The sequence below is a fragment of the Diabrotica undecimpunctata genome, chromosome 4 (genome assembly GCF_040954645.1).
Source record: "Diabrotica undecimpunctata isolate CICGRU chromosome 4, icDiaUnde3, whole genome shotgun sequence".
NCBI classification, from domain to species: domain Eukaryota; kingdom Metazoa; phylum Arthropoda; class Insecta; order Coleoptera; family Chrysomelidae; genus Diabrotica; species Diabrotica undecimpunctata.
Window position 1 is genome coordinate 95771729 of NC_092806.1, and position 12422 is coordinate 95784150.

The following is a 12422-nucleotide window of genomic DNA, read 5'->3' on the forward strand; positions in this document are numbered from 1 at the left end:
TGGAATTCCAAAAACTCTTCGTTTTATTTAACTAACTGAAGTTACACTCACATTGGCAGAGAATATGGTCAGAATTCAGAACGATCTTTCAGAGAAGACTCTTCCATTGCAAAAATGAACTAAGACAGGGTCATGAGCTATTGTGTTTTAATTTAACCTTGCTCTAGAAAAGGTAATTCGAGTGCAGCAGACTAACTACATTTAACAATCCATACAAATTTTTAAATATCTAGGTCTACAGACTCTCTGATCGATGCATTTCGGTCGGTAAGGGCAATATGCACAGAGAATGGGACTAAATATAAATGCCCAACATATCAAATACATGTGTTTTACTATGTCAAGCCACCAGACATCTAGAAGAATAATAATTAAAATAATAGAATATTAGAAAGATAGTAAAAAAATAATAATATTAATAAGAACTGCTTAAACGTTTCGAGCCAAAAATCCTAAGAAGAATAAATGGAAAAATAAAAGAGCAAAGTTTTGTCTTAGGCGTCTTACGCTCAAGTCTTGGGGAACCTAACGTTGTAAAATTCATTGAGGTCTTAGACGGATAGGACATGTTATCAGGCGAGCGACGTAGTCAGGAAAATTTTTGATGGAAGAGGGCCGATTGGACAACGAACCAGAGGAAGACCGTGACTTAGGTATTAAGACAACTTAGAGGAGGATTTAAAATCTATTAAAGTTAAAGCATGTTCGATTCAGAGGCCCGGACTCAATGTCCTGCCAATGCAGGCGGTTTCGCTTAATTATAGTGTAAAGATATTACCACTATAATTAAGCGAAACCACCTGCAGTGGGCAGGACATGTAGCTCGGGCTCCTGAATCGAACATCCGAGAAGACCGGAGTCGGCAACTGAAAAATGCAAGCAAGGGACAGACCAAAATGGCGTAGAAAGCTTAAGAAGGTCGAGGCCCTCTAAGGGCTGTAGCACCAAGATAATGATGATCAAAGTTAAAGCATGGAAAAGAGTTGCCTGAGAGAGTGGTGAATAAAGGATTGTTCTGAAGAAGACTTTGGCTCATAACGAGCTGTAATACTACTGATGATGATGACCTTGTCGTTGTTTATGTTTGACATTCATGTGTATCCATCTCTAGGAAACATAGAAAGAGTTTAGCTGTTAGGTATCTTTCCAAGCTTTCCAAGTACTGTACCAGGAAGATATCATCGTAGTATCATATATGGTTAAGTTATTTTCCATTTATTCTTATTCCTTTTTCTTTTCAATTTAGTTTTTTAAACACATCATCTCGGGATTGGTTAAATAGCTTTGGTTATATTATTTCACCTTGCCTTATTCCTCTGTTCAGTGCTATTGGGTCCACGAGTTCATGCATCTTAATTTGTGTTTTTGCTTTTAAGTGTATGTTGTTATTAAGTTCATTATATGTGTAGTCTACCTTATTGCTGCTTAGTGAGCATTTTGTTGCCCAGTGTTTTTGTTGTTTACTTGTTAATAAGAATTTTTGTTAGGAGTTTATAAATCGTATTGAGTAATGTTATTGGACGATAATTTTAAGTCGCTAATGTCGCTTTTTCCTATAATAACACTGCTATTGTATATTTCATGTCTCCCGAGATCTTCTTTTCTGCTAATATTTTATTAAGCAATGGATGGAGTGTATTGATAACGCCATTTCTATCATTCTTTAACATTTCGCCACTAGCTTAATCTTTTTTTTTCCATTGGCTTAAGTGCTTTTCTTATTTCTGCTTTACTAATTTCTGGCTGAAGCTCGGAGTTTATATTCTTAATTTTAGAGTTAAATAACCTATTTAGTTCTTTAGGTAGTTTTTTGTACTGTTGTAAAATCGTTGACAATATTCTTGTGTTACCGTAAGGATCTCATTCCTGCTGCTTGTCATTTCTCGATTATTTTTTACATTATTTTTTTTGAACCCCTCTTATAATGTTCAGAAATGCTCTGTTTTTGCTAGATTAATTTTAAGTCCTGCTTTAGTATATTCTTTTTATATATTCTTCATCATGTAACTCGGATTTTTAGGACCCTGCGCAATCTCTACGTAAAAAATTTACTATACTCTCTTTATCCTTTCCTCATTGATTGCTCAGTTTTTCGATTAGTAAAGCTATCTAGTAAAGCGTGTGCTATTTTGATTGTTGGCGATTGTTCTATTTTGCCTTTTTGTATATCTCTATGTAGTCTTCGCATTAATAATATTATGCTTATGTCGTGATAGTTCAGAAAATATTTTCTACCCTCTTTAGAGTTATTCTTCGTTTGGATTATTCTGTCTAGATTTTCATATTTTAGAATACAAGTAAATGAGATACCTCAGCGCTCTAGGAATTTCTTATTTTTGATCTATTTTATCTTTTTAGATATTTACTTTTAAGTTATTTGTAATTCTAGTTTATGTGAAATACCTTCTGTTTTTGGGCATCCCTTTTTTGCACTAACTGTGAAATTTTTTAGTAATAATTATTTTTTATAGTATGTGTTTCCTTATTTGGTCTTTTTGTAAATGGTAATATTTGTTTTAAGAATAGTTTTTACAATAAGCACTTCCTCCTTTATCTTAAGTAAATTCAATTTAATTTTTTCCTTTAAATTTTGAGTCATTTCAAAATTATTTAAAATTCCTAAGTTTTCATAATATGATTTTTCTCTATATTTCTTATAGCCTTTTTCGTTTTTATGCTGATATTTTTATGCGTTAGGAAAAATTAAAAAAAAAAAAACAGGATTAGTGGTGATTTTTTCTTATTTCTAGTTTTTGTCTCCTTTTTGTACATCTTTTGTCTTTCGTTCGACAAAGATCTATATTTTATTTATTGTCATAAGCTATAAGAATACTTTTATATGTTCACAAATTTTTAAATATTTTGGTTTTTTTACTGTTAGTTTGTTCGGATGCAAATAAGAGTATGTTAATGTTCATAAAAATAAGGTTATATTTTTGAGTTTTTCTTTAATATACCTATTGTGTGTAGTTATTTGGTTTCTAATCTTTTTTTTTTTCAATATTTTTTTCCAACTTTTGCTACTGAATACTGATTCAGAATGTAATTTTACCAGGTTTAGAAAAAGATCTTGACAAATATGACATTATTAGTTCAGGAGCTACAAAAGAACGTGAACTATACAGAAATCTTCAAAAAATGAAGGCAGAATGGAATGAAATACTTTTTAAAATCAGTCAATTTAAAGAAACGGGCATAAATATACTGTCGGCTCTTGATGATATTCAGATTATACTGGAAGATCACATTCTAAAAGCTTTGACAATGCGTGGTTCCATTTTCGTTAAACCCTATGAAGCAGAAGTAAAAGAGTTTTATAAGAGACTTGTTAGAATCAACAATACTTTAGAGGTGTGGGGTAAAGTTCAGAGTCAATGGCTTTATTTACTACCAATTTTTTCATCCAAAGATATCGTAGCCCAAATGCCTCAAGAAGGAACTCTCTTTAAAGAGGTAATATTCTAATTTTATTATTTCATACAGTGTAAATTTTTATTATATACCATTTGTTGACACCATTTATAACAAAAATATGAGTGTAGTAATAGTGTATTGTTATTTGTTTAATAATTTACTCGTTTATTAAAAGATTTTAATAATTATTAGAGAAATTAGAAAAACCGACTTGGTTTGGAAGAATATTAAAACGTTCTCTATGGAATACATTTTGTTGAGAATTTAAGATAAAATAGTAATGCTTTCAATACTTTTCATTAAAAAACTCAAAATGTGGTAATAAAATAATACAATAAAAATAGAGTAAAACAAGTATATATATATATATATATATATATATATATATATATATATATATATATATATATATATATATATATATATATATATATATATATATATTTATATATATGTATATATATTTATATATATATATATATATATACATATAGTATTATATATATATACATATAGTATTATATATATATATATATATATATATATATATATATAAATATATGTATACATATATATATATATATTTATATATATATATATATATATATATATATATATATATATATATATATATATATATATATATATATATATATATACATCCTACTATCATTTTCGCATCGATACATTATGCTTTTACCATCACTTTAGCATCGTCTTGCAAAGTAGCATCTGTATATCGACGCTACTTTACAAGACCTTAATAACTTTTTTCCTGTACTTGTTACAAAAATTTTAACCATCTCATTATCAATCATTTCTCAAAATGTATATCCCACTTTCATTATCAATCATTTTAGCATCAGAAATTTGGCATCGCTGTTGAATATAATATTACCCACAACAAAATACTAAATTTAAGAATATATATCTATATATATATATATATATATATATATATATATATATATATATATATATATATATATATATATATATATTTTTTTTTTTTTTTTTTCATCCACAAATCATTCTGGCATCATGTTTGTTTAAAAGTAACGGGTTATGATATATTGCAACTACCTATTGTATCTTCGCTCCAATTGGTCCAGTCGCGACGTACAGCCCCTCAAATGATAGGATTTAACCAATAAAATACAATAAGACAGAAAAATTAAATATAGCAGCATGTCAAAAAGGCCTTAATTATATATCTTCGTTTACGTAAAATGGTTATGCTAGCTGACCCATATACCACACAACAGTAATCTATTATAGATCTTATATAGGCTCGATAAAAATTTAATGCAATGTTTAAATCTGCACCCCACGATCTTTTACACACCATTTTAAGAAAATTAATACCTTTTTCGTAGCGACCAATAAATTGTATAATTAATATATTGTGTCCAATATCTTCGTTTTTATAAGTCCAATCGTGACGTACAGTATCTCAAATAACAGGATTTAACGAATTGAAAACAATGAAATAAAAAAATTAAATACAGCCATGTCAAAAGGGCCGTAGTCACGTATCTTCGGTCCTATTAGTCCAATCGTGACGTATAGTACCTCTAATGATAGGATTTAATATAAAGAATACAATGGGATAGAAAAATCAAATGCAGAACAATTTCAAAAGGGCCTTAGTTGTGTATCTTTAGTTCTATTAGTCCAATCATGACGTGCAGTACCTTAAATGAAAGGATTTATCAAATAAAATACAATGAGGTATAAAAATTAAATGGAGTAGCATGTCAAAATGGCCTTAGTTATGTATCTTCGGTCCTATTAGTCCAATCGTGACGTACGATACCTCAAATGATAGAATTTTACTAAAAAAATACAATGAGATAGAAATCAAATACAGCAAAATGTTAAAAGGGCCTTAGTTACGTATCTTCGTTTTTAGTAGCCCAATCGTGACGTACAGTACCTCAAATGATAGGATTTAACCAATCGAATACAATAAGATAGAAAAATAAAATACATCAGCTTGTCAAAAGAGCCTTAGTTATGTATCTGCGGTCCCATTAGTCCAATCGTGACGTTTCGTACCTCAAATGATAGAATTAAACTAATAGAATACAATGAGATACAAAAATTAAATAGAGTAGCCTGGCAAAAGGACCTTAGTTATGTATCTTCGATCCTATTACGTGACGTACAGTACCTCAAATGGTAACATTTAACCAATAGAATACTACGACGTAGAAATCAAATACATCAACACGTCAAAAGAACCTTAGGTATATATCTTTGCTCCTATATATGTTATGTCAAAAGAGCCTTAGTTGCGTATCCCCGGTGCTATAGGTCTAATCATCACATATGGAGCCTAAAATGATAGGATTTAACGGAGATAATAATATAGAGTGTAAACCATATTTCCAATGCTTTATGAAATAGAACCAGTTTATAATATTCCGGACGACGTAATAACACCTTATTTTAGAATATTGGTCGATGAATTGAAATCATTGTTCAAGAAACGAATTATTCATGTGCAGATGTTTTACTTTTAAAACATGTAAACCCAAAATCTCGATTAAAAAAGTTGCAACCAGTTACTCTCGATGAAACTTAACCCCATTATTGATTTAACGAGTGATAAAATGGGTCGACAAAAGACCAGCTTTAATCCTTGCAACATTTAAACATAATTGTTGTATCTTGGTTTAATCAAATGAAGAGAAAAATTATTCACAAGTACTAAAACCACAAACTATTCTCGATTATAACTTGGTGAAAAAGAGTGTTGATTTTAGTGATCAAGTGGCTTCTTACCAAAGCCTGCAAAATGCTGAAGTGGTACCGGAAAGTGGCAATGGAATTAATATTTAATACCGCAGTAGTCAATGCTTAGTTGGCAAATAATAGAAAACGTAAAAAAAGCGACAACCTATCCTTGAGTTCAGACTGGAGTTCGCGAAGGCATTTACAAATAAAGAAATGTTGCAACCCTTACGACCAGTTACACCCAAAAATACCATTTAAGGCAAAGCGATGTAGATAATACAAAGAGAAGAAAGTGTACAAGATGTTACAAAGTTTTAAAAAGAAACCTGACTAGTAGAAAGGCCGATAGAGAAGTTAAAAAAGTTAAAACATACTCTGAAGAATGTGATTGCAAAACTGAAATATATCTAGTGTGCTTCAATGAAGCACATTAAAAAACAATTTTACTTATACAGGAACTATTATTGAGTAAAAACGTATTGTGCCTGAAGTGACCTTATAGTATTGGAAGTCGTAAGTTGATAGTTTCCAGTAGAACGTTTTTATTGTTAATTACCTCCGTAAAAGTGAGTTATAGTATTTATAAAGAAATGGATGTAAATAATATGCCTTCGACATCTAAAAAAGCTAGATGTGAAGATAAACGTAGATTGACCACTGCTGAATTACAATCATTGTTAGAAGCATCTGGCGAGGACGATGTAGATTAAATGAATTGTGGAAGTGACTCTGACGAAATACTTTCACAAAGTCGTTCAGAAAAATCGAGGATTGCGTTTTGGAAAGAGACAACACAAACAGAATTTAAGACTTTTCTCGGGCTTATGTTCCATATGGGAACAATTAAGATGAACCGTCTGCATGACTACTGAAAAAGTATGGGTAACTTCTATAATAGTGTTGACTTGACTACACAATTGTTCATAGCCCATATGAAGAAATAACCGAATCCTCACTTGTCAAAGAAACTAAAAAAACGTTAAGTGGTCTAAAAACTAAAAAGTAAAAAATTTAATATGTTAAAAGTTTTTTTAATATACCCTAAAACTGAAAGCGCAAAGAATCGATTGCAAGTTACAAAATACTTGTAGAGTCATACGAGTTTGGACAAGTACAGTTGTTTAAATAATCGCTTTCTGTGATAAACAAATTGAATAAATTGTAAAATTTTTTTTGATCTGCTTGATATTTAGCACACTTTAATAACTTATCAATTGCCATGATTTCAAGTAGCTATATAAAATGTCGTTAGTCAAAAAACAAAGTTATTAACATTTATAAATTACTACAGACATAATATCTTAGAGTTTATGGTTTTTTGGAATTATCTCAATTATTTATGTATTTAAATTTGGTATTTCTCTAAATAGAAAACTTTTTATGGTCCCCAACTTTTATTTAAATTATTTTTCTTTAGAATGTATACAAAACGTTTTATAAGCAAAAATTTTTTTGCCATTTATGTTTGTTTAAAAAAACAAAGCAAAATCAACTGTACGTCTTTACGAATTTTTCGTCGGCTACCCCTCATACTATTTAGAATTTAAATTTCTGTATAAGATTTTTTTAAACTATTTAGCGAGGTTCGTGAACTACTTTCTTATGGTATGGTCAAAGTCAAATATTATTTTTTTATGTGATTAAGCCACAATTATTGGTCGATATTGAGATGAAAATTACATTTTTAATTAACTAATATTTAACGATACGATTTCCAATATTTAACCTTGTTTATTGTACAAATTATGTAAAAATGTGTATACACTTTTTGTACAAAAAACGTTTTTTGAGAACGATTTCCTGAATGGAAATCAGAATGTTAAACAATAAAAATTTAAATGTGATTCTAATCCCAATCACAACCAATATTTTTGACCTAATCCCATAAAAACCTAATATTTATCTTAAACTATTCACTGATAGCTTCGACTAAACAGCTTGGAAATTCAAATATGTAAAATATTCCCCTACACAACTCTCTGGGAAAAAATATCTAAATTGAATAACAACTGAACATTGGTATAAAAAAACTTGTTGGTTGACCCCAGCCGGCCGGCAGGTAGTTTCAATGTCTTCATTTGAACTTGACTCACCCAAACCGATCGATATTTTTATGTTTTCAAATATTATTTAAGTATTAACACTGGCAACATCTATTGGCTTTAAAATGATACCAAATACAGTAATTTTACCTCCCAATGTTAAAATGATGGTTTGATGTAAAAAAATTTAATTTATAAAAAAATCGGATTATTAAAAAATCGACAACGGTGCCAAGCCTATAAAGGTGCACTAAACGAACATACACGACTTATAAATAGAAAATGATAGCATTTCTTGGTGATGCTAAATTACTGCAACGTGAAAAGAGCTTAAAACGATAGCGGGATGTATATATATATATATACATATATATATATATACTTATATATATATATATATATATATATATATATATATATATATATATATGTATATATATATATCATCATCATCATCATCATGTGCAGCTTTATCAACCGTTTCCAATTACGGTGCAGCCTCCCTTATTTCAATGATTCATAAGGGGTCGCGAGGCATACCTTACCACGCTGCCTCAGGTCGGGTTGGTAAGGGGCAAGTGTTGTCGTACAATGGCTTTTGCCAGTAACCATTGAGTTATATTATATTAATTAGATTTATAGTTCCATCGTTGATTAAAATCAGTTTCCCAGACATCGAGGGGAGCATTATCTAAAAAATTGAATGTTTCACATTTTTCATCAAAATTATCATCATTGTTGTTGTATTTTGGATCAAAAGTCGTATTATTCATAAAAACTGCAACAAAATGAGATTTTCTGTTGCTATTTTATTTTATATATATTTTATATATATATATATATATATATATATATATATATATATATATATATATATATATATATATATATATATATATTTATTATGATCTGCTCTGTTCTAATTTTTGTTAATTCTAATTGAATTAAACTGGATCAAATAATATTTAATTTCTCATGGTTCTTTACTACACAATAAAATTTATTTTACTTTCAATTCGTGGCTTCTAGTATTTCCTGGATGCTAGCTTTCTTTAGGCTAAACAAAGGGAATAAATATTATAACACAATTTAACATTTAACATAATATAACCTTTTAACACAATCACCATTTATTTCAATATGATATATAACTGTCAACATAAAAATTGTATACACTATTAATCAGGGCAAAAGAAAACTTAATTCTGTTATTTCCCTTTTAAAACCAATTTATTTAATTTACTGCAAAATTGTTCTCATTAACTTTCTTAAAAATAAACAAATTTTATTATATACAAATTTTCTGACTTTTGAATTCAATTCTTTTTTATCAATTGCTTTATGATATGAGTTTAAATAAAATATATGGTGTACATACAACGCTTATTTCACAAACAAATTGACTGACCTTTTTATCTTCTTTCTGCTATGTCTCTAACGGATACTGACTTAGTCTCCGGATTGTGTTCCTGAAATACTGTCCAATTTTCCAAAACACGTGTGGCTCTGCTTCTTCCTCCCAAAAACTGTTACACAAAAAAAAACAGCACTCGTTCAGTTTCTCTCCAAATTAAAAAAAATCACCTCCGACTCGTTTCACAATTATAATAATGGGAGTCTTTCCACAAATTGCGTCTCCCGCCTATAATGGTTATCTTGTACAAACTTTATATAACCTTTTTCCTTTTATTACAGATTTAGGAGTGTCTTCGGACACAAGGAGTTTAAGATTCTCGACCTGGGTCTCGATTCGTCTACAACTATTCTGCTCACCAACTTAAACTCACACACAAAAACTCATACTTATTTTTCACACACCGTTCTCAAACTGGACTTCTTGTTTTGGCTGTTAAAAACACAATAATGATTCCACACACTGTTCTTAAAGTGAACTTCTCTCATTTTTGATCTTAAAAACACAATGATTCCAATTGCCTGGTTCAATTTTCAAGTCGACTGTCCTATTCTCCTTCTCTAGTACTTTCTACCCAATCAACATTCGTTCGTACAAATCATCCCACTACCAAACTTCAAATTTTCCTAATTTTAAGCTGCAAGAAATCAAGCGTGTTTACTGATTTGGTTTTCCTCCAATTAACAGGATATGATATCGACTAAGCTTTTTTTTGTTTTGCTACAGGCAAATGCCCCTTTGTAAAAGATAACATCTATTCAGAACATTACCTTCGAAGAAAATAATATACAACCCATTATATATCTAACATTAATTTTGAATTCTTATTTGCTACAAAACCATGTATAATTATTTGTAAAATTTTAAACAATACTTTCTTTTTCTTACTTTCTAAATAATCCCGAATTGTTTTTCCATAAAAATGTTCTTACAAACTATTCACTGTTTTAAATCCACTGTTCTTTGATAACACTTATTACAAATAAAACATTATACCTATTTATAAATTTTTAATCTATACAGGGTCTTGAATATTTATCATCTCATGATATTTTTAAAATAAAATTTTATTTTATTTTCAAGATAAGTAGAATCATGAATATATATATATATATATATATATATATATATATATATATATATATATATATATATATATATAAATTTATATATATATATATATATATATATATATATATATATATATATATATATATATATATATATATATATATATATATATATATAAACTCCTGGACAAAATTAACGCACCACTTTAATTAATCTAAATATTTACAATATGAACACAAAATAAAACTTAGTTACATTAAAATAATAATAAACTCCTACAAATAAGTCCAACGTGACTTTATCATGACCTTAATTTGCCTTATTCTTTCTTTAAAAATTTGTTTTTTCCGGAAATGCATAAATAAGTTAGAATAACTCCAAATGCAAAAAGAAAAAAATCAGTAAAGTAATACAATAAAATGCATCTGGGTCAACACTAATACCGTGTAGGCCCTCCTCTACTTCTTATGACTGCATTTATGCGTCGAAGCATGATCGATATCAAATATTCAACAAAAGCTTGCGGAATATTCTCCCATTCTTCCATAACGGCCTCAATGAGTTGGTTGTGATTGGCAATAGGGGGTCTACGATTGCAAATCTTTTTTTGAGATACTCCCATAAATGGTCTATAGGGTTTACGTCCGGACTGTTAGGTGACCACTCTAATAATGGAATATCAAAATTATTTAGGTAGCCAATAACCTGTCGAGCCACATGAGGACGAGCGTTGTCTTGCATGAATAAAAAATTAAGTCCAAGAAACGGAGCAAAAGACATTACATGTTAGACAATAATGTTGTCTAAGTAATAATGGACATTTATAGACCTCGTACGTATGGGGACCAACTCCGTATGAGCTTCAAAACAAATTCCTCCCCAAAACATTTTAGAGCCACCACCAAAAGGTACTTTAGGAGAGATATTGCAGCTGGCAAACCTTTCTCCTTGCCTTCGCCGGACATGCTTATGATCATCTGGAGCTTTTAGGCTTACTCTAGTCTCATTGGAGAAAACAACTCGTTTCCAATCATCGATGGACCAATTTTAATGCAATCTTGCAAAATTCAATCTCTAAACCCTGTGTTCTCTGGTAAGCAAAGGTTTTTTGGCCAGTTTCCTGTTGCTCAATTCTGCTTAATGTAAACGTCTTCTAACTGTTCGAGACGATATCGCGACATTTCGACCATTTGCTAGTTCATTTTTTAGCAAATTGCTGGTAACTCTTCTATCTCTGAGAGCACTTTGTCTCAAAAACGATCATCAATTTGATTAGTGCAACGTTTTCGCCCTTGCCCTGGTCTTCGATGGTACCACCCTGTTTCATTATATCGCCTCACCTTGTGACTGGTGCTGGAATGATGTCTTCCTAACACACCTGCAACGTATCGCATTGAATATCCTTCATCTAGGAGAGTCAGATGCTCGCACTGCCTCCTCTATTGAGAAATTTCTTTGGCGGTTCATTTTTTTATTTGATTTTTGTGCAAATGAACTTCCAAACATGCATGTGATGAAAAATATCACAATAAAAAGCTGGTTTTTTCTCACAAGCACTTTGCTTTAATCGGCACTTTTTATGAAAAGTTTAACTCACTTTTAGTCTAAAACGAAGTTTAATACAAAATATTGTTAAAACAAGACTATTATTAGCTTACATAACAACTGTCACTGTCAAACAAGGTCCAAAGGCAACTTGTACAGTAAATTATCAAAAAATAAAGATTATTGAGAAAAATATG

General features: G+C 29.9%; 1 protein-coding gene across 3 annotated transcripts in view; it reads left to right on the forward strand.

Annotated features, from left to right (window-relative positions):
* The window catches only part of Dhc62B (Dynein heavy chain at 62B), a 279647-nt gene that overhangs the window by 47118 nt on the left and 220107 nt on the right, over positions 1-12422 (forward strand). For all 3 annotated transcript variants that reach the window (XM_072529938.1, XM_072529940.1, XM_072529939.1), the window contains exon 7: positions 3056-3453. In XM_072529938.1, the coding sequence (XP_072386039.1) occupies positions 3056-3453 (398 nt within the window). The remainder of the gene's footprint in view (positions 1-3055; positions 3454-12422) is intronic.